This window comes from Sceloporus undulatus, chromosome 2 (assembly GCF_019175285.1).
Source record: "Sceloporus undulatus isolate JIND9_A2432 ecotype Alabama chromosome 2, SceUnd_v1.1, whole genome shotgun sequence".
Lineage (NCBI taxonomy): Eukaryota > Metazoa > Chordata > Lepidosauria > Squamata > Phrynosomatidae > Sceloporus > Sceloporus undulatus.
Genome location: NC_056523.1, coordinates 242,246,242 through 242,268,486, shown reverse-complemented (window position 1 = coordinate 242,268,486; position 22,245 = coordinate 242,246,242). Strand labels below are relative to the sequence as shown.

At 45.1% G+C, this 22,245-nt stretch overlaps 1 protein-coding gene across 4 annotated transcripts; it reads left to right on the top strand.

Moving 5' to 3' along the window:
- Window positions 1-9,797: 9,797 nt before the first annotated feature.
- Window positions 9,798-19,938, top strand: DMRT2 (doublesex and mab-3 related transcription factor 2). 4 transcript variants are annotated; one of them, XM_042447983.1, is made up of 5 exons: window positions 9,798-10,004; window positions 14,054-14,638; window positions 15,569-15,671; window positions 17,873-17,949; window positions 18,502-18,584. In XM_042447983.1, exons 2-4 carry the CDS (start codon window positions 14,093-14,095, stop codon window positions 17,923-17,925), a joined length of 702 nt encoding a protein of 233 aa, XP_042303917.1. In that variant the 5' UTR covers window positions 9,798-10,004; window positions 14,054-14,092; the 3' UTR covers window positions 17,926-17,949; window positions 18,502-18,584. The 4 variants fall into 4 exon arrangements, with proteins under 4 accessions (XP_042303917.1, XP_042303914.1, XP_042303916.1 ...); XM_042447980.1 differs by lacking the exon at window positions 17,873-17,949 and having other exon boundaries at window positions 18,502-19,938; XM_042447982.1 differs by having other exon boundaries at window positions 17,873-18,563.
- The last annotated feature ends 2,307 nt before the right edge of the window (window positions 19,939-22,245 follow it).

The following is a 22,245-nucleotide window of genomic DNA, read 5'->3' as shown; positions in this document are numbered from 1 at the left end:
TTATGTGGCCAAGAGGGCTACCCCTGGATATGTCGCCTGCTAAGGAGAGTGAGGAATAATCCTCAGATGGCAGATTTGGCCTATCATGAAAGGGCATTTCTTATTTGTATTATTACTTCATTCAATTTGAAAAGGAGGAAGGGCGAGGGAGGGGGAAATGAAGTGTAGCAGCACTTTTAAGACTAATTGGTTTTAATAAAAGTTGAAAGATTTATGCAATCAGAACATCTTGCTTTTATTTTCACATGTGCTTTCCTGTGCTGCATCTAACATGAATTTATAGTCATGCTACATTGCTCCTCTCTTTTCCCTTCTTTTTTTATTATGCAAGAGACTAGCATTGCTACTTCTTTAAAATTTATTTAATTTGTTATTGATTATTTTTTTACTCCAGAGAGAAGAAATATTTGTGGGATTTTCCTGCCTTATGTGCCAGATTAACCTGGCTTTGGGTGGCATGTGCTTTGATTTGGACAAGGGTGTTTGTGGAGGATGCTGTTTGCTAGCAGATAATAAATGCATCTGAGGAAGTAGACTGAAGTCTAGGAAAGCTCATGCTGCCAATTTCTTTCTTTCAGACAGTCTCAAAGATGCTACAAGATCTCTCTACTTACTGATTCTACAGACTAACATGGCTATACTTTTGAATGCAAGATAATAATATTGATAATAATCTTAGGCTGACACTAGAAGTAGAAACTGGAAGGGATGATGATATCAGTTCTTGTTCAAAGATGAGAAAAGTTGTGATTTTGGAGTATAGCTCCCAACTGGCTCTCCACTAGCAGGGATAAAGGCGATGCTGCCTTGGGGATTCTGGAGGTTGTAGTCCCAACCAGCACCCCCCCCCCCCTTGCCCCTTGTGTGCTCTTGCTCATATTCTCTGGTTAGGTTCATGTCACCTTCAATATACCACAAAATTCCATAGCTGGCCTCCCTGCAAGCTTGCTGAGTAACATGTGATGATGCATCACTCATGTAGCTGTCACTCACATCTTCGGAATACCATAGTGCTAATGTTATCAATGGGATTTTAAATTACAAAAATTCTCTATGGCTGTTCCTGCAATCTCCTGTTAGATTCATACTCAGAACAAAAGTTCATCTGTTTTCTGAACATGTCAGGAAAAACAACGACAATAAAATAAATAATAAACCTGAGATTCACATCCCTGATTCCAGCCATCCTTGGCCCATAACTCTTATGCCTACACCTGATGACTGTGCCTGATATTTATGGCAGGAGTGCTTTGTGATCTGAGTAAAGATGCTCGAAATGAAGAGCCTCCACAACTTGGACCAGGAACCACAGGAGCTTTGTGTTTAAGAATGACGAGACTGAGGGAAAATCAACTGGTTCATAACCTGATGCTGTAGTGAAAGGTTATTTGATCTTTGCGAGAATATCTATTTATTCATTTAAATTTATAGTCCTCCTTTCCTCTAATGAGCTTAGCTGGCCTTCCTTCTCCCCTGTTACCTTCTCAACATCCCTGTGAGGGAGATCAGGCTGAGAGAGAGGGATTGTTCCAGGGTCACCTAGCTGAGAGTGGGTTCCATGGCTCAGTGGGAACAAGAACTTGGATTTCTCTAGGTCCCAACCCAACATTGCACCACTGCTCTGGCTAGGAAGTCAAAAAACCCCAAGGTATATTTTATTTTGAAGATAAGCAAGGACACATCTGTTAGCATTGAAGGGCAACAACTCAGTCAGATAGACATGCCTGCTCACTACATTGTAGAAGTAATGCAGTTTGACACCACTTTTAAGTGCTGTAGCTCCATCCCATGGAATCCTGGGATTTGTAATTATTATCATTATTTTTTTACAATTTAACCTTTCCCTGCCAAAGAATGCAGAGCCAGTTTGAGTAGTGACCCACCGGGTGAGCTTGGGCAAGTCACATGCTCTCAGCCTTAGGCGAAGGCAATGGCAAACCACCTCTGAACAAATCTTGCCAAGAAAAACCCATGGGGGTCACCATGAGTTGGAAACAACTGGAAGGCACGCAGCAAAGCCAAAGAGAGCGGGTGTCTCTCCAAACTACAAATCCCAGGATCCTGTAGGATGGATCCATGGCTATTAAAGTGATGCCAAGCCACATTATTTCTACAGTGTGGCAATGGCAGCTTCATTTATATACCGCTTCATACCACTCTAAGCAGTCTCTTAGCGGTTTACAACTGTAAGCTGATTGCCCCCAACAAGTTGGGTACTCATTTTAGTGACCTTGAAAGGATGCAAGCCTGAGTGGAGCCTGAAGCCCTGGCTGGTGTTGAACTCGCAACCTTGTGGTTTGTGAGTGAGTGGCTGCAGTACAAGCAGATTTAACCACTGTGCCACCAGGGCTCCTAACTAACAGTTAGGCAGCCTATGTGATGACTCTGAACAGGCCAGTGGTCCTCCAGGTACTTTGGACTCCACCTTCCAGAAGCCCTGGCCAGGTTGGCCAACAGAGAGGACTTCTGGGAGCTGAAGTCCGAAAACACTTGAAGGACCAAAGTTTGGGAACCCCTGGCTCAGAGGCACCCTAGGGTCAGCTCCATTGAACTCAAGGGGGTTTACTCTCTGGGACAAGCAGATTCAGATGCAGTCCTCCTGGCCAGGTTGACCCAGCCTTCTGCTTAGAGAGGGCTGAATTCACCAGGAAGCTGCATAGAAATGGAAAGTGCTCTTGGATCCTCTGCTGGCAGTTGGGTTTTTCTTTCCTCTGTTGATTCCTGGCCAAGTGGGGGTGAGGGAGACCCCAAGAAACAGAGGAGGGAGGAGGAAGAGGGGCCAAACAGTACCCCCCACTAAAGATTTTTGTGTGTGTGTGGGGGGGGGGGGTCTGGGCTTTCTCTTTCCTCCTCCTCCCCCTCCCCCTCTTCCCAGTGGGAAGGTGAAGGTGAGAAGGAGGCAGGTGTTGATCATGGACTCTGGGCTCTTGGCAATTCGGTGTCAGGTTCCCTTGGCTTTCCTAAACTAACTGCTCCGCTGAGCTTTTTAAGGGCCATCGCTGCCACTCCTCCGATTCCTTTTAGTCATGCTTCTGGAGGAGAGCTCCTGGGGAGGGTGACTAATGGCCCCCGGCCTCTATGGGTTCCGACCCAGGGCAAGGCGGGGTCAGCGAGGAGGGCCTTTGATCGCCCCCATCCTCTCCCCAAGGCCCTTCCAATGGCCCTTAGAAAGCGGAGGCACCCTCTCTCTTTTTATCTTTTTGCACCAGAAGAGCTTGGAGAAGGTACTTTTTTTTTGAGGGAGGAGAAACTACATCTCCCAGAGTCCAGAGACAGGAACCAGTGTGGCTTTGAGGGAGCCTTCAGCACACAGTACTGACATCCGAGCCAAGTTGTTGTCTGATGGGATGGTGGGACAGGGATAAGGAGGTCTGGAAAGAGATTTTCTTCATCCCCTTCACTGAATTGCACTGACCAAGATCCTTTGCAGGGAGCCATTACGGTGAAACTAATGGAGATAAGGCACCAAAAGCATCTGAGGAAGAAGACTGAAGTCTAGGAAAGCTCATGCTCCCAACTTCTTTGGTTCAGTGAGTCTCAAAGATGCTACAAGATCTCTCCCCATACTGATTCTTCAGATATCTTTGAACTCTAAATGGAGATAAGTTTGTAATGCAGAAAGGAGGGCTGCTGTGTTGTGTGAACCCTTCCTGGGTATATACCTTGTGTGATGGCGGGGAGAAAGAGCATGTAGTATGTTGCCTCTAGTGCCCACCCAACTTCTGACCCTGTCTTTCGTCCTCCAGATCATGCACATTGCTGCTGAATTCACCGTATTTAGAGTCACCACTAGGGCTGCCCAGTTCGTTTCCAGAGTAGCTTACAAGGACAATATGAGCTACATCTGTTACAGGCCGGTTGCCAGACATTGCAGGTATTTGGAAGTGGGGTCTCTGGTCATGCTCCCTTTCAGCCCTCTGTACCCAGAGGAAGAATAAATAAATGAACCCAGTGGTTCTCAGTGAGGGAAGTTCCAGTTATTGTTGGACTTCAACTCCCAGAAACCCCAGCCACCTCTAGGAAACTGAAGTTTGACAACTGGAGCCTCCATGGTTGAGGACCACAGGGTTTGCCCAATGATTCAAACAGAGTGCTGAGTTCACTATTAAGCGGTATAGAAATGTAAATGCTATTGCTGTTCCAATGTATGCTCGGCCATACATTAACCTGAGGAGGGTATTTAAGCCACAGCATCCTTAGAGACATATGAGAGGTCTCCTAGCAGACATCGACATTCGCTTTTGCTCCAGTGAAAAGCCCTGCTCAGAAAGGATGCTTCACAGTCGGGAAGTATGATGGGATCAGAGTGACAGTACTGCTCCCAGTAAAGAGAGAAACATCTTGCCCAATTGGACCCTCCCTCAAAAGACCCTCCAAACAACCACAACCCAAATCATTAGGTGTTTTGTGGAAAGGCCACCTCCTTTTTAAACACTCTTGTGCTTCTGAAACACTTTCAGTTTCTACATCAAATGTAGCTTGTTAACAGTCAAGAAAGCACTACCCTCTGTTGGCATCTGTCTGAGTTCAGACTGAGAAGTTTAAATCTCCTGTTCAGTCTTCTGCTTGGTGTGCAAACCAAAGTTTGTGTGCAGTGCTTGGAAAAAATGAGCCATGCTGCCTTGGGGATTCTGGAAGCTGCTGTCCAAAAGCAAGGCAAATGGAAAGCAAAAGCATGCGACAAATGGAAACCCTCCCCTCGGTTCTGTCAAGCCTTTGAAGGAATTCAAAGGACTTCCTTGTTGCTTGGTTTGAATTGGCAATCTCTGCCACTGTTCGGAAAAGGAGGGGTTTGCTTGCCGGATAAGATCCACCCCAGTTCTGATTCTGTAATATCTGGACTGCATCCACACTGAAGAAATAACCTGGTTTGGCACCGCTTTAACTTGTCTGGCTCAAGGCTATGGAATTCTGGGAGTTATTTCTCCAGTGTGGATGCAGCTTTAGTTTCCCATGGACTCAGCATGGGGTATTAATGCTACAACAAACTACAATTCTCAGAATTTCACAGCCTTGAGCCGTGGCACTTAAAGCCGTATCAAACCGGATTATTGCGGCAGTGTGGATGCAGCTATTAGAAGCCCGGCCTCCTATTGTTTCCTGGAGTTTCTTTTTTATATGCTGGAGGAAGAAAGTGTGTTAAGGAGCTTCCCTCTGGGTTTTTCTGTTCAAGCTTCATCCAGAGAGGCAACTGCCCAGTCCAAGCCCGAGGTTGCTTGCAGTGGCTCTGGCAGCCCTTTGGGACGGATCCTGCCGGACGAAGGGTTTATAGTACACAAAGGTCTCCTGACTGGGACTGTTTTCCCTCCAGATAACCCTTATTTAAAGTCAATCCCCAGTCGGGGATCGCTCGCTTTTTATTGTGTTTGTTATGTATTTAAGGAACAACTTCGTTTTTTAAAGCTTTCGCTTGCAAACTCGGTTCAGGTTACGTCGATTTCTCTTCTTTCTCGCCCTGAGCCTGTTGTTTCTGGCCTCGTCTAGAAAAGGAGCCATGCCTAAGTAAAGAGGTTTTGGAGGGAAAGGAGGATTTTTTGGGTGGTGGGGAGGAGGAAAGAAAGGTAGCCCTATGAAGCCCCGACTTTTAGTGACCTTCTGGTTGCCTTAAGACCCCAAGAGAGATGCCGAATGCAAAGGCTACCCCCGCACGGCAGAAACAACCCGGTTTGACACCGCTTTAACTGCCATGGCTCAAGGCTATGGGATTCTGGGAATGGTAGTTTGTTTTGGCACCAGGTGACCCTGGGCAAGTCACACTCTCTCAGCCTCAGTGGATGGCAATGGCAACGGGCCAGGCTGAATGTCTCACCAAACTACAAATCCCAGGATTTTTTAAAGATAGACCCATGGCAGCTTAAGTGGAGAGAGCCTAGTGGTTTGAGTGTTGGACTATGACTCTGGAGAGTATAGACTGATTCCCAGTTTGGCCAATAAGTGACCTTGGGCAAGTCACACGCTCTCAGCCTCCTCTGAACAAATCTTGCCAAGAAAACCCCATGATGAAAGTAGGGGCGCCATAAGTCGGAAACGACTTGAAGGCACCCGACAACAACAGTTAAAGTGGTGCACTTTGAGTTCTGTTTTATGGATGGCTAGTCTACATAAAGCCTAAATTAAGGCAAGGATTAAAGATTAGGACCACAGCATCTTTTCCTCAAAGAGGATATTTCGGTGTCGTCGTCGCGTCGTCTTTCCCAAAAGTGGACATCATCTTTGCTGACCCTCCAGACCAAGTTCATGGAGATTTGTCAAGAATTCAGCTCACAGTGTTATCTTCTACTTTTGTAGAGGAATTCCTACCCATCCAAACTGCTTTCCGGACAAAGCTGTGTCTCTCCATATTTTGTCATCTACTGTATATGTGGCACCTGGCCCTCTTTATCCCGTGGCAAATAGGCAAGGCAATCGTCCATAATGGGGCGTTTTAAGCCAGGAAACTGAAGGGCAAGACTTCCGCATCTTCCAGATCTTTTGGACTACAACTCCCCTCTTCCACAGATAGCGTGGCCAATGGTCTGGGATGATGGGAGCTGTAATGCAAAATGTGGCAGGCTGGGCAAGGCTCTTGTGGCAGCTACCTTTCTTCCGGTTTGAAATCTGAAATCTGGCTGAAATCTTATACACTCCTTGTAGTGTAAAAGTTAAGGAACAGTTCCCGTATTTGCTGCCTGGCTTCAGTCCTTTGTTTGTTGTTGTTGTGTGCCTTCAGATCGTTTCAGTGCAGGCCATAACTTGGGGGACTGGAGGCTAAAGGCAGATCTCTTCTGATCTTGGAAGCTAAGCAGCATCAGCTCTGGTTAATACCTGGATGTAAGACCACCAAGGAATACTGTTCTAGGTTATTTTTCTCAGGAAGGAACTGGCAAAACCACTTGTTTAAGAAAGCTCTATGAAATTCATGGAGTGGCCATAAGTCGACAAGTGACTTGAAGGGACATATGTACACAAAGAAACAAAACACTCTGGGCTTCACTTCAACTATGCTTACGATTGGGCTACAATGGTCCTCCAAAACATACTCCAGAAGTAATGAGACCGCTTTAATCCTGAGAATTGTAGTTTATCGTGGCACCAGAGAGTAGGCTAAAAGCCTCATAAAACCACAGTTCCCAGATTTCGCTAGCATTGAGCCAGGGCAGTTGAAGCGGCCTCAAACTGGATTATTTCTGTGGTGTGTTTTGGACCGTAAGGCTTTTTTTCCTGACATGATGCTGAAAACCTTCCCTTGAAAAGACCTTCTGGCATCATTTGCGAGGAAAATGAATGATGACAACTGAAAAAGAAAGGGAACAGTCAGGCGAAAGTTGGATTTTTTGCATTTAATTTTTCCCCCTTGGATTTCAGTGGCAACGAATATTTGTCATTTACCTTTTGCTAATCTATAGTCGTGAGACCCGTTTTACCTTTGCATTTCGTTTCATCCAGTCTATTTCCTCTCTGTCTCACCCCAGTATATATTATGTGAAACGAACCATCCCCTGCAATAGTGAAAGCGATGGGCGATGCCTCTCGGAGCATGCTTTAGAAACGGATTTTCGCTGCTGCCACGTGTCTCCTGTGCATTGAGCAAATTGTGAGAAAGGATACTTAAGGGCAGTTTACGGCAGTTTTGGAGGGAGGGAACAGGCTGTGCTCCTTTGTTGACACTGTTAACACAAGAAGTATATTTTAAAAACCTCGGCGCACCAACATAACCAGCCGCAAGGTCAAACTGCACAGTTAAAATGCCGGCCGGAGACGATTTGTTCCTTAACCTGGAAAGATTATATCAAGTGGCTGTCATTAGACACAGTTATGCTGGCCTTTGTTTGTATGTATATATGTATAAATATATATATGGCCCTGCAAAGATACAGCTATATAAGCACTATCAACAAGTGGTGTGTTGTGTGTATCAAGGTGTCTTTGAAAAACGGGCTATGATTTTGCTGATAGAAAAACACGGTTTTTTATTTTGTTATGAAACTATTGTATATATATATAATTTCGTGTGGAGAAACTGTTGGCGGTGTTGATTTTTATCTAAATAGCCCGTTTAAAGGCAACTCGTATTTTCATAAAACTAAGCCCATGTCCTTCCATATAGTCAGAACAAACAAGACCGTTTTCTTTTGTTCAGAGGTTTACTTCGTATGTGGAGATAAAACGCAAATGAAAGCGCAACTAATAAACCTCGAAAGTTATTTCTCCTTTACTAAACGAAATCAAAAACAAAGTAGCAAAAAAAATTTAAATGCACCCCGAAGAGAGAGGCTTCAATGCTGACTTTAATTTTCCACCTCAGGAAATAACTGGGTTGGATACACACCGACAATGTGATCCTGTCCACACTTGCCTGGGACTCAAAGTTCATTTTACACACTGGGAGCGACTTCAAAGATACATAGGATTTAAACTGCACAGGGTTGCAAAATATAGAAATACAGAGTCCTGTGACGCTTTAAAGACTATATATGTATTATAGCATGGCTTTGTGGACTATATGTTAATTTATATAATGAATTAACCATATTATGGTTTTGTGGATTATATCATAAATTCATATAATAAATTAACCATACTATGGTTCCGTGGACTCTATCTTAATTTATACCTTATGATAATTTATACTTAATTTAATAAGTGTATAATATATTGCAATATATATCAATGAGTACAGAGCCCTGTGACACTTTAAAAGCTACACATATACTATGGCATGGTTTTGTGGACTACATCTTAATTTATATCATGAATTGACCATACCGTGGTTTCGTGGACTGTACTATGTTAATTCGTATCAAAGGACTCGGGACTTAATTAATTTCTTCCAAGAGTTTTCAATGGGACCTAACAATTCATCCCAAGTGAGATCAGTGGGAATGTTGGCAAAAGAATATAGAAAGTCTGCATCTATAGTTATATCTATCTTTAACTATATCTATATGTACATCTATATCTATATCTATATATGGGTAACCCGGCAAATATGTGAATGTATATATAAGAATTATAAACAAGTTATATGTATAAAAGTGTCTTTGAGTAATCGCCCAGTCATTTGCTTACAGGAAAAGTTTTCCCACAAAATTGTTGTATACATAATTCTTTATTCTGGCCACTATATTTCTGTAAACCCCCCCCATTAAAATAAAAACATCTATTCGCATTCAAGGGGGGGGGGGATCCGCATCAGGTACCAAAAATATATATGGAGTGGTTTCGGATCCCTTGAATTTCTGTTTTACATTTAAGACATGATAGATGTCTTATCCCAAGTTACGTTTTGCGGATTCCATCCTTGGGGGGAAGGGGCTCATAGGCCTTCCGCTTTGTCCTCCACCAAGAATGGTCAGCCTTGTCCTTCTGTTTCTGACTCAGCCAGACTTGCTTTTGCAGGTGGCTCTTTGGCTGCCAAACGGTCTCAAACCGGATTAGTGCTTCAGGGTGTGGATGCAGCCTTGGGTGGCTTTCTTTTTCCAGGCCTGTGCGTGTGTATCTGAAGGGCAAACAGGGCCTTCCAACTTCTTCCCCTATATTTCCCCCTTTCCCTCCCCAGTCCTGCTGCTGATGCCGCTGGTCAAGAAAAAGGTGACCCTGCGAAGCGGAGCAGAGAAAACACGATGCGCGGAAACTGGCTAATCCTAGTCTAAAGGGCGGGGAGGGAAGGAAGGAAGGGGGGAGGGATTCGGATTCTCCGGCAGCCAATCAGCAACTCGAGGGCCTGGCCAGGCACCAATCACTTGGCTGACCGTCCCTTGGACCTGGGAGAGATAATACCGGGAAGCCGGGCAAGACGCCGCCGCAGAGCCCCGAGGAAGCGGCTGGAGGCTGGAGGTCTGCATCGCTGCGAGGCCCAAGGGAAGGGCGATGGCGGCTTTGCCTTGAGGGCCTTGGGGTCTCTTCTCTGCCCCATCCCAGCCTCCTTGGTTGCAACAAGGCAGGAGGAGAGCTCCTCTGCGCTGCCCTGGCTTCGCCGTAGCAGGTCGGATTGGATGCCGAGGGCGCCTGCAAGCAGGGCTTTGGTGAGTGGGCTGCGTATTAGGTCTTTGTGGGTTTGTGTCTTATTAGTGGTGCGGGAGCAGATTCCCTTCTTCTCTTCATCCTTTCTTACTCCAGAACAGAAATAATCCGTAGGCAGAGAGATCTTGCATCACCTTTGAGACTCACTGGAAGAAAGAAGTTGGCAGCAGGAGCTCCCCTAGACTTCGGTCTACCTCCTCAGATGCATGAGGGTCGCCTCTGTGCTCGGAAGTGAGTCCCATGGAGCTCTCTCTCCGGGAGGCTTCCTGGCCAGTCTGGCGGGTAAAGAAAAGCCCAGGATAGGGTCCACATGCATCTGAGGAAGGAGAGCTAAGTCTAGGAAAGCTCCTGCTGCCAACTTCTTTCTCTCAGTTAGTCTCAAAGGTGATGCAAGACCTCTCTCTCTCTCCAGACTGATTCCACTCGGCGATATCTTTTTGAACTCTGCTAGAAATAATCCGGTTTGATGCCACTTTAACTGCCAGGGCTCCATGCTATGGGACTCTCACTTGTTTATATTTGCTCCTGCTTTGGGACCCACTCTCCCTGGGCAAAGGGTTCGCCAGGATGTCGTAACGAGGCCCCTCGAATTGTTTGGGAGTGACTTCGGAGAAAGTGTGCATAAGTTTACACATCAAGTTTGTAATTTCGGAGCTCCAGGATTAATCTGGAGAACAGGGTTCGGATCCCAGTTCGGCCATTCAAACCCACTGGCTGACCCACCAAGTAAGTCACACTCTCTCAGCCTCAAGGGATAGCAAGGGCAAAGCCCCTCTGAACAAATCTTGCCAAGAAGACCCCAGGAGAGGGTCGCCTTAGGCTCGCCCTAAGTCGGAAACAACGAAGACTGAACGCTTGTGCCTCCCTTCCGTAGGCCTTGGAAGAGATGACAGTCTTTTGCAGCACCCAGCTCTTATTTCCTACCTGCCCTGAGCTGACCAGTCCATGTCCCTGTCTGCTGGAAAATACAGGGGTAGGTTCTTCTGGGGCCCTTGGCCTTGTATGGGTGTATTCTCCCTTTACTGGGCATCATGCAAAGGGAACCTGCAAGTTATTTCAGGGATCGGAGCAGATAGCAATATCAACAGTGGTGTTCTAGCCCTAAAGAATGTCGTATGTTGACCTAGGGCATCAGTTGTAAGGGGTTTGGAGCCAGCAATAGATAGGCAGGGAAAAATAACTTACTAATATACAAAGATATTGCTGTGTTGCTCTGTAGAATCAGGACGTAGAGAGAGATCTTGTAGTAGTACCTTTGAGACTCACTGAAAGAAAGAAGTTGGCAACATACAATGCATCTGAGGAAGTAGATTGACGTCTACGAAAGCTCATCCTGACAATTTCTTTCTTTCAGTGAGTCTCAAAGGTGCTGCAAGATCTAACTAGTGTACAAATCCCGGATACATTTACCTGTATTTGGTTTCGTTTATTCCTGCTGGATTTGCCAGGGAAACCTGCTCTCCCAGAGGGACTTGGAACTTGTCCATCAATCAGTGGACTTTACTTCTGAGGTGTCCTTAAAATGGGAGCTGGCCTGAGTCTCAGATGGTAAGAGGGCACCAAGGGATGCTTTGCCCATGGGGCAAAGTGCCAGGCATTGCACACTGGGTGCTTGGCACACGCTCTTGCAAAGTGTGTTTTCAAGGATGCAGCGGTGATCTCCGCCGATTTTGGAGCCTTGATGAAAACGGCACAAGCAGCAGGGGATTGTTTCGTCCAGTTAGATTCATTACATTAATCAATAGGTTTGGATGCCATCCATCTTCGTGTTTGCACGCACCAACTGTCAAGTAAACAATGCAGTGCAATGCAATGAAGTTCTTCTGCAGGGAGTCCTAACAGTTGCCAGGAGCCGTTTCAAAGGGGGAAAGCAAAGCAAAAAAGCCTCTGAAAGGAACTTGCCATGAAAATCTGGTGATAGAGTCGCTTCAGGGTCGCCATAAGTCAGAAACGACTGGAAGGCACACAACAACAACAACAACAAGATGAAGAAGCCCTGCAGAAAGAGACTGCTGCCTTGGTTCCTGTGGGAAGAGAAAGGGAACACCGTCCGTTTTCCAGCTCTTCTAGGCTGCATCCAAACAGGAGAAATAACCCGGTTTGGCACCACTTTCACTCTTTGTCTGGCTCTTTGCTATGGAATTCTGGGAGTTAGAGTTTGTTGTGGGGCCCAGAGCGGCTATTTCTCCTGTTTGGATGTGTAAGTCGTTTCTGACTGATGACGACCTTATCCTGGGGTTTTCTTGGCGTGTTGCTTCGGGGGGGGGGGGGGGGTTGCCATTGTCATCCTCCGAGGCTGAGAGAGTGTGACTTGCCCAGGGTTCCCCTCCCAGTGGGTTTCCATAGCCGAGGCAGGATTCGAACCCTGCTCTCCTCATGATGTGCAGAATATGTTTCTTTCTTGCCTAGCTGTTTTAATTTAGAAAGGGGTGCCAAATAAAGAGATTGTGAGAAGAAGAGGGGGGAAATGCAATCTCTTGTAGGTTAGGTGTGAGCATTGTGGGTTTCTGTTGTTGTTGTCGTCGTGTGCCTTCAAGCCATTTCTGATTTATGGCGCCCCTAAGGCGAACCAGTGTGGCCTAGTGGTTTGACTGTTGGACTACAACTCTGGAGACCAGGGTTCAAATCCCAACTTGGCCATGGAACCCCCCCCCCCGGTGACCTTGGGCAAGTCCCCCTCTCAAGGCAATGGTAAAACAACAAAAGAAAATACCCTCTGAAGAAACTTTGCCAAGAAAGCCCCACGATAGGTTCACCTTCAAAGGTATATAACCAAAGGCGAGCCTATCGCGGGGTTTTCTGGGCCAGGTTTTGTTCAGAAGGGGTTTGCCTTTGCCTCCCTCTGAGGCTGAGAGAGTGTGACTTGCCCAAGGCCACCCAATGGGTTTCCATGGCTGAGAGGGGATTCGAACCCTAGTCTCACGAGCCAAAGTCCAGCTCTCAAACCACTGGACACCGAGATTTCTTTGGGCTTCATTTGGAACATGAGTTTATATGAAGTTTTATTTGGGCATGCCCCCGATTTTTTCTTGAATGCCCTCCGTTTTGTGGGCCCCCGTCGTCCTTTGAGATTAGGTCACCCTGGCAGAGTCTTCTTCCTCAGGGACTTGTGACCAGGGTCCAAAACACACTGCAGAAATAATCCAGTTTGAGAGCGCTTTAACTGCCCTGGCTCAGTGCTTGGGAGCCCTGGGGATTGGAGTTTTATTGTGGCCCCAAAGCTCTCTAAGGCTTAAAGGTCTCACTAAAGTACAGTCCCCAGAATTGCCTAGCGTTGAGTCAGGGCAGTTAGAGCGGTCTCAAACTGGATTATTTCCGCAGTGTGTTTTGGACCCAGGACTCTGTAGTCCTCAGAGTTGGCATTTGTGGCGGGATTGAAAGGGACACTTTTTGTGAGGAAAGGTGGTGGTGGCTGGGAGAAAGAGAGGCCTGAGGCGACGAACTGAACCCCCATTCTCTGTCATGGCGGCGGGCGGCCAAAACCTTTTTTCCCGCCTGAAACAGAGGGCCACCTTCCCTCCTCTGGTCAGATTTATCTGTTTAGTGAATTGGTATCCCACTTTCCTCCCAGGGCTGTGAAACAAGGCGGCTTACAACAGATGAAGACCTAGCCGTGTTAAGTCTGCAAATCAGTATGCAAAGGGATTGTGGCTGCAGCTGCTGTGTGCACAAATAACCCGGCTCGACACCGCTTTAACGACCAGGACCCAATGCTATGGAATTGTGGGAACTGTAGTTTGTTGTGGCACCAGAGCCACAATGGAGGGGGAGCTCTGAGGCCACAACAAAGCACAGTTCCCAGAATTGCATAGCATTGAGCTACGGCAGTTAAAACGGTGTCAAACCGGATTATTTCTGCAGTGTGGATGCAGCCTATCCCAAAGAAAGAAATTGGTGGCCATGAGCCTCACTTCCTCCGGTGCCTCCTCTGAGGAAGTAGACTCATGCTCCCCACCTCTTTCTTAAGTCTTAGAAGTGCTACAAGGTCCCCCCTAAGCTATAGTATATATTTTACACGACGCATATTCCCTTCCCTCCCTTTCCCTTGCAGGCGTGAGCCCAGGGGAGCCTGGCGGGCGCAGGACGAGGCATGGCCGAAGGGCAGAGGGACGCCCGAGGAGGCGGCGGCGGAGAGCTCTGGGAAATCGACGTGGAGGGCCTGGAGGAAGAGGAGGAGGCGGACGGGAATCACCAGCCTCAGCAGCATCAGGAGCCTCCCGGACCCAGGCTGGAGGAGGAAGAGGAGGAGGAGGAGGAGATGGAAGAGGAAGACATGGAGGACGATGATGATGATGAGGAGGAGGAGGACGGTGGCGGGGGTCTGCGAGGTCCTCCTCCTCTTCCTCTTCCCCTGGTCTCCCCTCCGACCAAGGCCCCGGAGAGACCGACATCAGCAGCACTGCCACCTCCATCGCCGGCCCCGTCTTGCGGGGAGCCCCCCGCTGCTGCTGGGCGGAAGCTGAGCCGGACCCCGAAGTGCGCCCGGTGCCGCAACCACGGCGTGGTCTCCTGCCTGAAGGGCCACAAGCGCTTCTGCCGCTGGCGCGACTGCCAGTGTGCCAACTGCCTGCTGGTGGTCGAGAGGCAGCGCGTCATGGCCGCCCAGGTGGCCCTCCGAAGGCAGCAGGCCACCGAGGTGAGACAGACACACAGGACAAGACTCCTTCCCCTTGGGCCTTCCCCTCTTTCTCCGCCTGAGGCACACACTGGGTCAGGTCACACTCTCTCAGCCTCGGAGGATGGCAGTGCCAACCCCAACACGCCCCCCCCCCCGCTGATGAAACATGCCAAGAAAGTATCGTCGGAATCGACTGTGGTCCAAAACACGCGGCAGAAATAATCCGGTTTGAAGACCACTTTAACTGCCCTGGCTCAATGCTAAGGAATCCTTAGAGCTGTCCTTTTGTGAGACATTTAGAGAGCTCTGGGGCCATAATAAACTACAATTCGCAGGATTTCAATAGCACTGAGCAGTTAAAGCGGTCTCAAACTGGATTGCTTTGGACCACAAAGTCGGAAACGACTTGAAGGCTGCGTCCGCACTGCTAAAATCATCCGGTTTGACCCCACTTTCACTGTTATGGTTCAGTGCTATGGAATTCTGGGAATGGTAGTTTGGTGTGGCACCAGAGCTCGGCTACCATTCCCAGAGTTCCATATCATGGGCTCATGGCATTAAAAGTGGGGTCAAACAGCTCCTTGATCCTGGGAGTTGTAGTTTATGGTGGCACCAGAACTCTCTGACAGAGAAAGCTGAATGTCTGACAAAACTACAGTTCCCAGATATTCCCTGGCACTGAGCCAGAGCAGTTAAAGCGGTCTCAAACTGGATTATTTCTGCAGTGTGTTTTGGACCTGCCTGACACTCTGTAGGGCCTACTCTCCAGTATTGTGCTGCTGTAGGGCTGGCTACATTTGGGGAATGCTCTTACCATTAGGAAAAGGGCAGGCATCCTGTCCATGTCACAGCTTTGAAAAACAGAACATCAGGCAGAATTCATCGGGGAAAGAAATAATCTGGTTTTCTTCTTCTTTTTGTTGGTTAATTTTAAATGTCTTTTACCAGGATAAGAAAGGGCTTACTGGGAAACAAGCGAACTTTGAACGCAAGACAGTGTACCAAAGGCATGTCCGGACACCGAGTTTGCTGGCTAAAAGCATCCTGGAAGGTAATGCATTCTAGCCCTAGAAACTGTTTATTCTTTATGTGCCTCAGTTGCTGCTGCTATAATTACAGTTGGAGTAAAATGCCTTGCATGGTCACCTTTTTGTATTACTCTGATGATGATCACCGATTACAGGAAACTGGACAAACAAGCCCAGTTGTAACAGGCCACAACACCATGCAAATTTGAATACTGTAGTTCAGTAAGACAACCCTACAAAAAATGAAATGCATTTGGAATAAATGCCTCCTCTTTCAATTCTGCCTTAATTTGAATCAAATGCATAACTATGGTGTTAATCAAACATATTGCAGTGATCTTTGTGAAGATTTGAATCAAAGTAGAACCTAGTCATGGGCAAACGCACATGCCAAGAATGGGGAAATTTACATTTTAAAGAAGCTTTATTTTAAAATTAAAATACATGTCTGAAGGCAATTTTAATATCAAAATTGGAATGATAAAACAGCTCTGAAAAAAATTAATAGAGAAATGCTTAATTTTAAGTGACCTGGAAAACAGTTTCATCAGCACAGCATCTCTTTTATTTAATACAGGTTTGATTAATTTGTTTTCTCAGGATGGTTTTTTTAAAATTCATATGCCAATTATTAGTAATGCAAACCTACTCCCATTAAAATGAATTGAAGAAGTTAACTTGCTTTGATACATTTGAATTTTGGACTTACATCTCATTTAACTTCCAAGGACCAACATGTGCTTATCGCATTTGGAAATGAATCCTTTTGGACTTAGTGGAATTTACCAGTGCTCATCTAGGATTATTTAGGATTGAGGCAATGTACAGGTACAACTGCTGTACCAATTCTAGATACAATTATCAGAGAGTAAATCTGAGTGAACAGAATGGGATTTACATCTGAGAAGATATGTATAGGATTCGACTGTCAGGAATTCAAGCCTCTGCAGAAAGCCTTGGAAGGGAGTGAGTCCAACTGAACTCAGCTGGACTTACTTCTGAAGAGACAGACGCAGAACTCGGTTTCAAATCCTAGTTCACCAGTGGATTTGTATGTGATCGATCAATATTTTTAGGACATACGATTGGGTTCTGTCCAGTTTACATTTTTGTTTTATGTACATACACAAACGCCTAAGAGCAGACTGTTCCCTTGGCCCAAAAACTGTAATATAAAATGTTAAGACATTGCCAGGTTTGTTAAAAGCCAGCAGTAAATGGATCTAGGTTTAGTTTCCATGCAGTATCTGACAAGGTGTGAATGAACCATCAGAAAAAGGACTCTGAATTCTTGTGATGCGTTTGGTTTATTAACATTATGTTTGAATACAAATCCTATCTTACAATATAATAATACCAAAATGCATTCAGAAAATCATAGGAAAAGGTATCAATATACAGTGTTGTCCACAGGCTTGGTTCCAGGATGTCCATGGATACCAAAATCTGTAGATGCTCAAATCCTATTATATGCAATGGCATGGTAAAATAGTGTCCTTTCTATAAAATGGCAAAATCAAAGTTCATGTTTTGGATTTGTGTGTGTGTGTGTGGTGGTGGTGGGGGGGGGGGGAAGATATTTTCAAGCTGTGGATAATTGAATCCATGGATGGAGAATATGTGGTTATTGAGGGCCTGCTTTATAACAGGACTTCAAGAACCTTCCCAAAGGGTAGTTTATGGTAACTGGCTCCCTGAAGGCTTGATTTGCAGGACAGTTGAGTGTTTTAAAGTATCCTTTGAATATCATGTGCTTCTTAATCAGAACAAATGCATACTGATATTTATAACAGATCCGACACTGTTGTGTTTTGCCCAATGCGTTATGGCTGCTTTTCTCTCAGTAGTTTAAGGCCAGTTACAATGTCTTGAAAAGCTCATCCTGACTTTTTCTATATCAGGATACAATATTTTTTAATGGATAATGCACATGTTTAGTAGCCAAGTGACTTAGTAAGAGGAAACAAAGATAATATGACTTTCCACACACTTCTTGGAAAGTAAAGGTTATTGAACTTAGTTGGAGCATTTATGACAGTTAAGGGTGTGTATGATAGTAATCTATGTATTAAAAAATATCTCTCCTCTCTCTCTGTCTCTTTCTGTCTCTGTTACTCTCAGTCCAATATTTGCAATATCTCCAGGATGTTATCTTTAGAAAAGAAAATTATTTCCTACATTCCTTTCCCTGATTTGTCTTAATTTTCTTTCTCTTTTCTTCTAGTACTCCTTGGATTTTTTCCTACCATGTTTGTGTACATAGCAAGTCATCTTTAGAGAATAGAAATGCACCAGTTATAGGTACAGATGTCTTTGCAAATGATATTAAAACTCCTTCAATGAGGAAACAGGAATCGGTATCCTGAAAAGGGAATATAAAAATGCTGCCTCATGAGGTTGTTATGTATTTAATAGTGTGGCTGGGGACATGATTAAAAGCAATCACAGCATGGATCACTTCTCCGCCTCCTGTATGTTGTAAAAAGGACAGTTTGTGTACCTTCTCCTATTGCGAGATGAATGAACTTATGTTGCAAAGATGGTTCATAACAATGAATCTCATCATGGAGAGATGTTTGCAAATTGTGTTTTGGGAGTCAGAAAGCAGGAAGTGCAAGGCAGTTATGTTTTCTGCATTTGCACAGTGTTTGAAGCCACGTATTGATAAGAATGGTAAAGCATTGTGCCTGCTTTGAAGTGCTATATACATAAATACATTTGCTGCAAATTGTGCACACTAATAACCGTGCAGCAGGTACTGATTCCTTGCACAAGCAGCTTTCTAAGCACTTTAATGCTTCTTTTTATTCATTAACCCATTGTTCAAATGACAAACTCCTTTTTGTTTTTCAGGTTACCGGCCCATCCCAGCAGATCCTTACCTTAGTGGGAATTCATCCTTGCCACCTCCTGTGAGTGACAGAATGAGAAAAAGGCGGGCTTTTGCTGACAAAGAGCTGGAGAACATTATGCTTGAAAGGGAGTTCAAGGAAAGAGAAATGTTGGAAGCCACCCAGGCTGCTGCCTTTTTCCTGCCTAACCGCATGGTGCATGGAACAGAATATAATCCGTACAAAACTGCCTTTAGTCCAAATCAGGTTGAAGCTTCCAATAAGGAATTCTGTGGCTTCCTACCAACTTGCCTAGATCTAACTATGCAGTATTCAGGTTCAGGGAACATGGAACTCATTTCATCAAATGTGAGTGTAGCCACCACCTACAGGCAATACCCTTTACCCTCAAGGTTCCTGGTATGGCCAAAGTGTGGTCCCCTCAATGATGCCCTTCTCTATCAGCAGTGCCTTCTAAATGCCTCTGCAGTGCAGTCTCTCAAACCTGGGGCTGTCTGGGATCCTAAGGCTTCACAAGGCCAGGATTGTCCAAACCCTGAGCATGATGTGATGCCCTCAAAGAATGAAAACTCATTCCTGCTTCCTCCTGTTCAAGAAATTCAGCCATCTCCAAATGAACTCCAACACATTCCTCAGGAGACTCGTGAGAGATCAGCCTTTTCACCCCCTAAGAGGACTTTCTCACAGATCTCTGACAAGGATAATCTGGTTCCTCAAGGACACTCCCTCAGCAAGATCAGCAAAGAAACCACCAAGCAGCAGCTGCCACCTCCACCAGCACCTCCCAAATATAGCCCCTTCCATTCATTATTCCAACAGACACTATACAACAGATCAGGACCAGAGTTAAAAATGACATTTGAAGAGGCATCCAAGAAGTACAGAGAGAACACCATCAAAGAGAACCAGAAATACAAATTCACTATTGATAGATATGCAAAAGACTTTTTGGGGACTAAGCAAGTTGTGACAAAATTGTCAACCAATGAACCATTGTCATTTTCTGTTGAATCAATTCTTAAGCGGCCAACATCATTGGTGACCAATGTTTCTCAATAAGATAATGTAATTTTCAAAGGGCCCAAAGTACTGCGTTTGCACTTATGGTTGAAATCCTATTAGGAACTAAAGTACATGTGCATTCAGTTGAACTTACTTCTGATTAAACTTGTTTGGGATTAGGCTGCAAGAGACTTCATACTCTGATCCAAGATATATTTGGAAGATTATATTTAAGTAAAGTGGTTCAAGGTTTTGACTTGCTCCTTGGAAATCAACTTACTTCAGTACAGCTAATAATATATTTTACGTGCAGATTCCCTTAATGGGTTGTGCCCATTGTTTTCAATGTAAAGATTACTGCCATGCCTTCTGCAAAGTTGATGTATCACATTACAATTTTGTATAAAGGAATTTGGGATGTAAATGGTGATTTTAATGTGTACATAAATATGCATGTTTTTCATATGTAAATAAATATATTTAATTGTTTTGCAAATAAAACATTTTTTGGGTGGACAGGGGCTCTAATTCCCACTTTCTTCCACAAAATCTAAGAGCCTTATCACATTGCACTGTTGAAACTTTATATTCCATGGCAACATCCTATGGAATCCTGGGATTTACAGTTGAGGAAGGAACATTTAGAATTAATCAGCCAGAAAGCTCTTAAGTTTCACTAAACTACAAACCCCAGAATTCCACATGATGTTGCCATGGCAGTTGAAATAGAATATGTTGCACAATTCCAGCATTTTCTTTCCCTCATTCTCTTCCTGTTTAGAACAAGTGGGGTTTAGACAGGATAGCATTGTGTGCATGTGAAGATGGGGACAAAGTTTGCCCTCCTCCAGTCTGCTGGGACTTCTGTTTTCCAGGAGTTCTCAAAGATTATTGACAATGGCTCTGAGATTATATTTGCCAGTTCTTTTAATACCCTTGGATGTAGTTCATCTGGTCCTGGAGACTTAAATTCATTTAGATTAACCAGGTATTCCTCTACTACCTATTTACTTATTTGGTGCTGCATTTCCCCTATTGTGTCCTCTGCTCCATTTTCCTCAGGTTGAGCACCCTTTTCCTTTTGTGAGAAGACTGAGGCAAAGAAGGTGTTGAGTAATTCTGCCTTTTCTCTGTCTTCTGTTAGCATTTTGCCATCTTCTCCACACAGTGGCCCTACCATTTCTTTCTTCTTCATTTTGCTGAGAACGGGGCTTGACAGACTGCCCTGAAAGGGTGGGTTGGAGCCGCCCCGTTTTCCTCTTGAGGGATGCCGCAGCAGACAAACTGCGTGGCCTTCCTCCACACCCAAAGGAACCTGCTAAAAATGGGGTTTCTTTGTGCATGCGGAGTGTGCGGATGTTCTGCAGTCCCAAGCCCCAAAATCGGCCCCATGCCACTGCAAACTGGCGGTTGGCACAGGGCCATCATACCCAAAAAAGCCTTTTTTATTGTTGTTAATCTCTCTAGCAAGCCTGAGCTCATTCTATGCTTGAGCTTTTCTGACTTTACCCCTACACATGCTCGCTATTTGTTTGAACTCTAATTTTGTGCTTTTGATCCTTTTCCATTTCTTATACATGCCCCATTTAAAACTTAGCTCCACTGAAAGTTCTTTAGTCATCCTTCCTGGTTTCTTGAGACACCTCCCATTTTTCCTCCTTTAGCAAGATATACATCTGAGTAGACAGGCAAAGGACTACAATGTTAGAAGTGAAAATCACTGGTGTGGCAATCACAGAGAAGACATTTTTCAGATAAATTAAATTATGCGAAGGTTAATGTGAGAGCATCTTTTTGCTGTTCACATTCCCAAGTGTGTGTGACAGCAATACACCAGCTTATCAAAAGTCAGTTTCCCTGAATTCAGAACTCTCTCTGAAGACTCTTTCACACACGACTTTAACTGTGGATGGATTGTTTTACTTTGAGGAGGCACTTGAGTTCTGTAGCTGAAAATTTTAAATGCTTCTTCTTAAGGTAAAGTCGAAGTCTTTCATGGCCGGCATCCATAGTTTTTTGTGGGTTTTTCGGGCTATGTGGCCATGTTCTAGAAGATTTTCTTCCTGACGTTTCGCCAGCATCTGTGGCTGGCATCTTCAGAGAATGCTTTGCCTGGAAAAAGAGAGAGACCCTCTCACAGCCGCAGGAGTTTACCGCATACCATGCAGCTGCGGACAAGTCTAGATAGGGACCACCAAACGCAGTGTGCAAACAAGAATCAAGGAACATGAGAGACACTGCAGACTGGGCCAGCCACAAAAATCAGCAGTAGCAGACATGCCACAAACCATCCTGGGCATAAAATACTGTTTGAAAACACCAAAGTCCTGGACCATGCCAACCACTACCATGTCAGGATGCACAGGGAAGCCATTGAAATCCACAAACACCTGGACAATTTCAACCGGAAAGAAGAAACTCTTAAAGTGAACAAAATTTGGCTACCAGTCCTGAGGAATAGCAAAATAAGGACTCAGCAAATGCAAATGGGAAACTATTCAGAGTCAGGGGCTTTTCCAGTAGATAATGATCACCAATTAGCAGACATTAATCCTCTTTTGCATTAGCCTCCCAGCCTGAGGCCGGCCATTAACACAGAACAATACACATGCAAATCATTCCTGCATTCACAGTATATATACAACCAACTTTTTCCAGGCAAAACATTCTCTGAAGATGCCAGCCACAGAAGCTGGTGAAACGTCAGAAAGAAACTCTGCTAGAACATGGCCACATAGCTTCT

Bases quoted from the DNA above. Each gene is read 5' to 3' on its own strand.
- DMRT2 (XM_042447980.1), top strand. From the start codon at position 14,093: ATGGCCGAAGGGCAGAGGGACGCCCGAGGAGGCGGCGGCGGAGAGCTC. The intron at 14,639-15,568 runs GTGAGACAGACA...GTCTTTTACCAG, and splicing joins GAAGGCAGCAGGCCACCGAG to GATAAGAAAGGGCTTACTGG. The intron at 15,672-18,501 runs GTAATGCATTCT...TTTGTTTTTCAG, and splicing joins GGCTAAAAGCATCCTGGAAG to GTTACCGGCCCATCCCAGCA.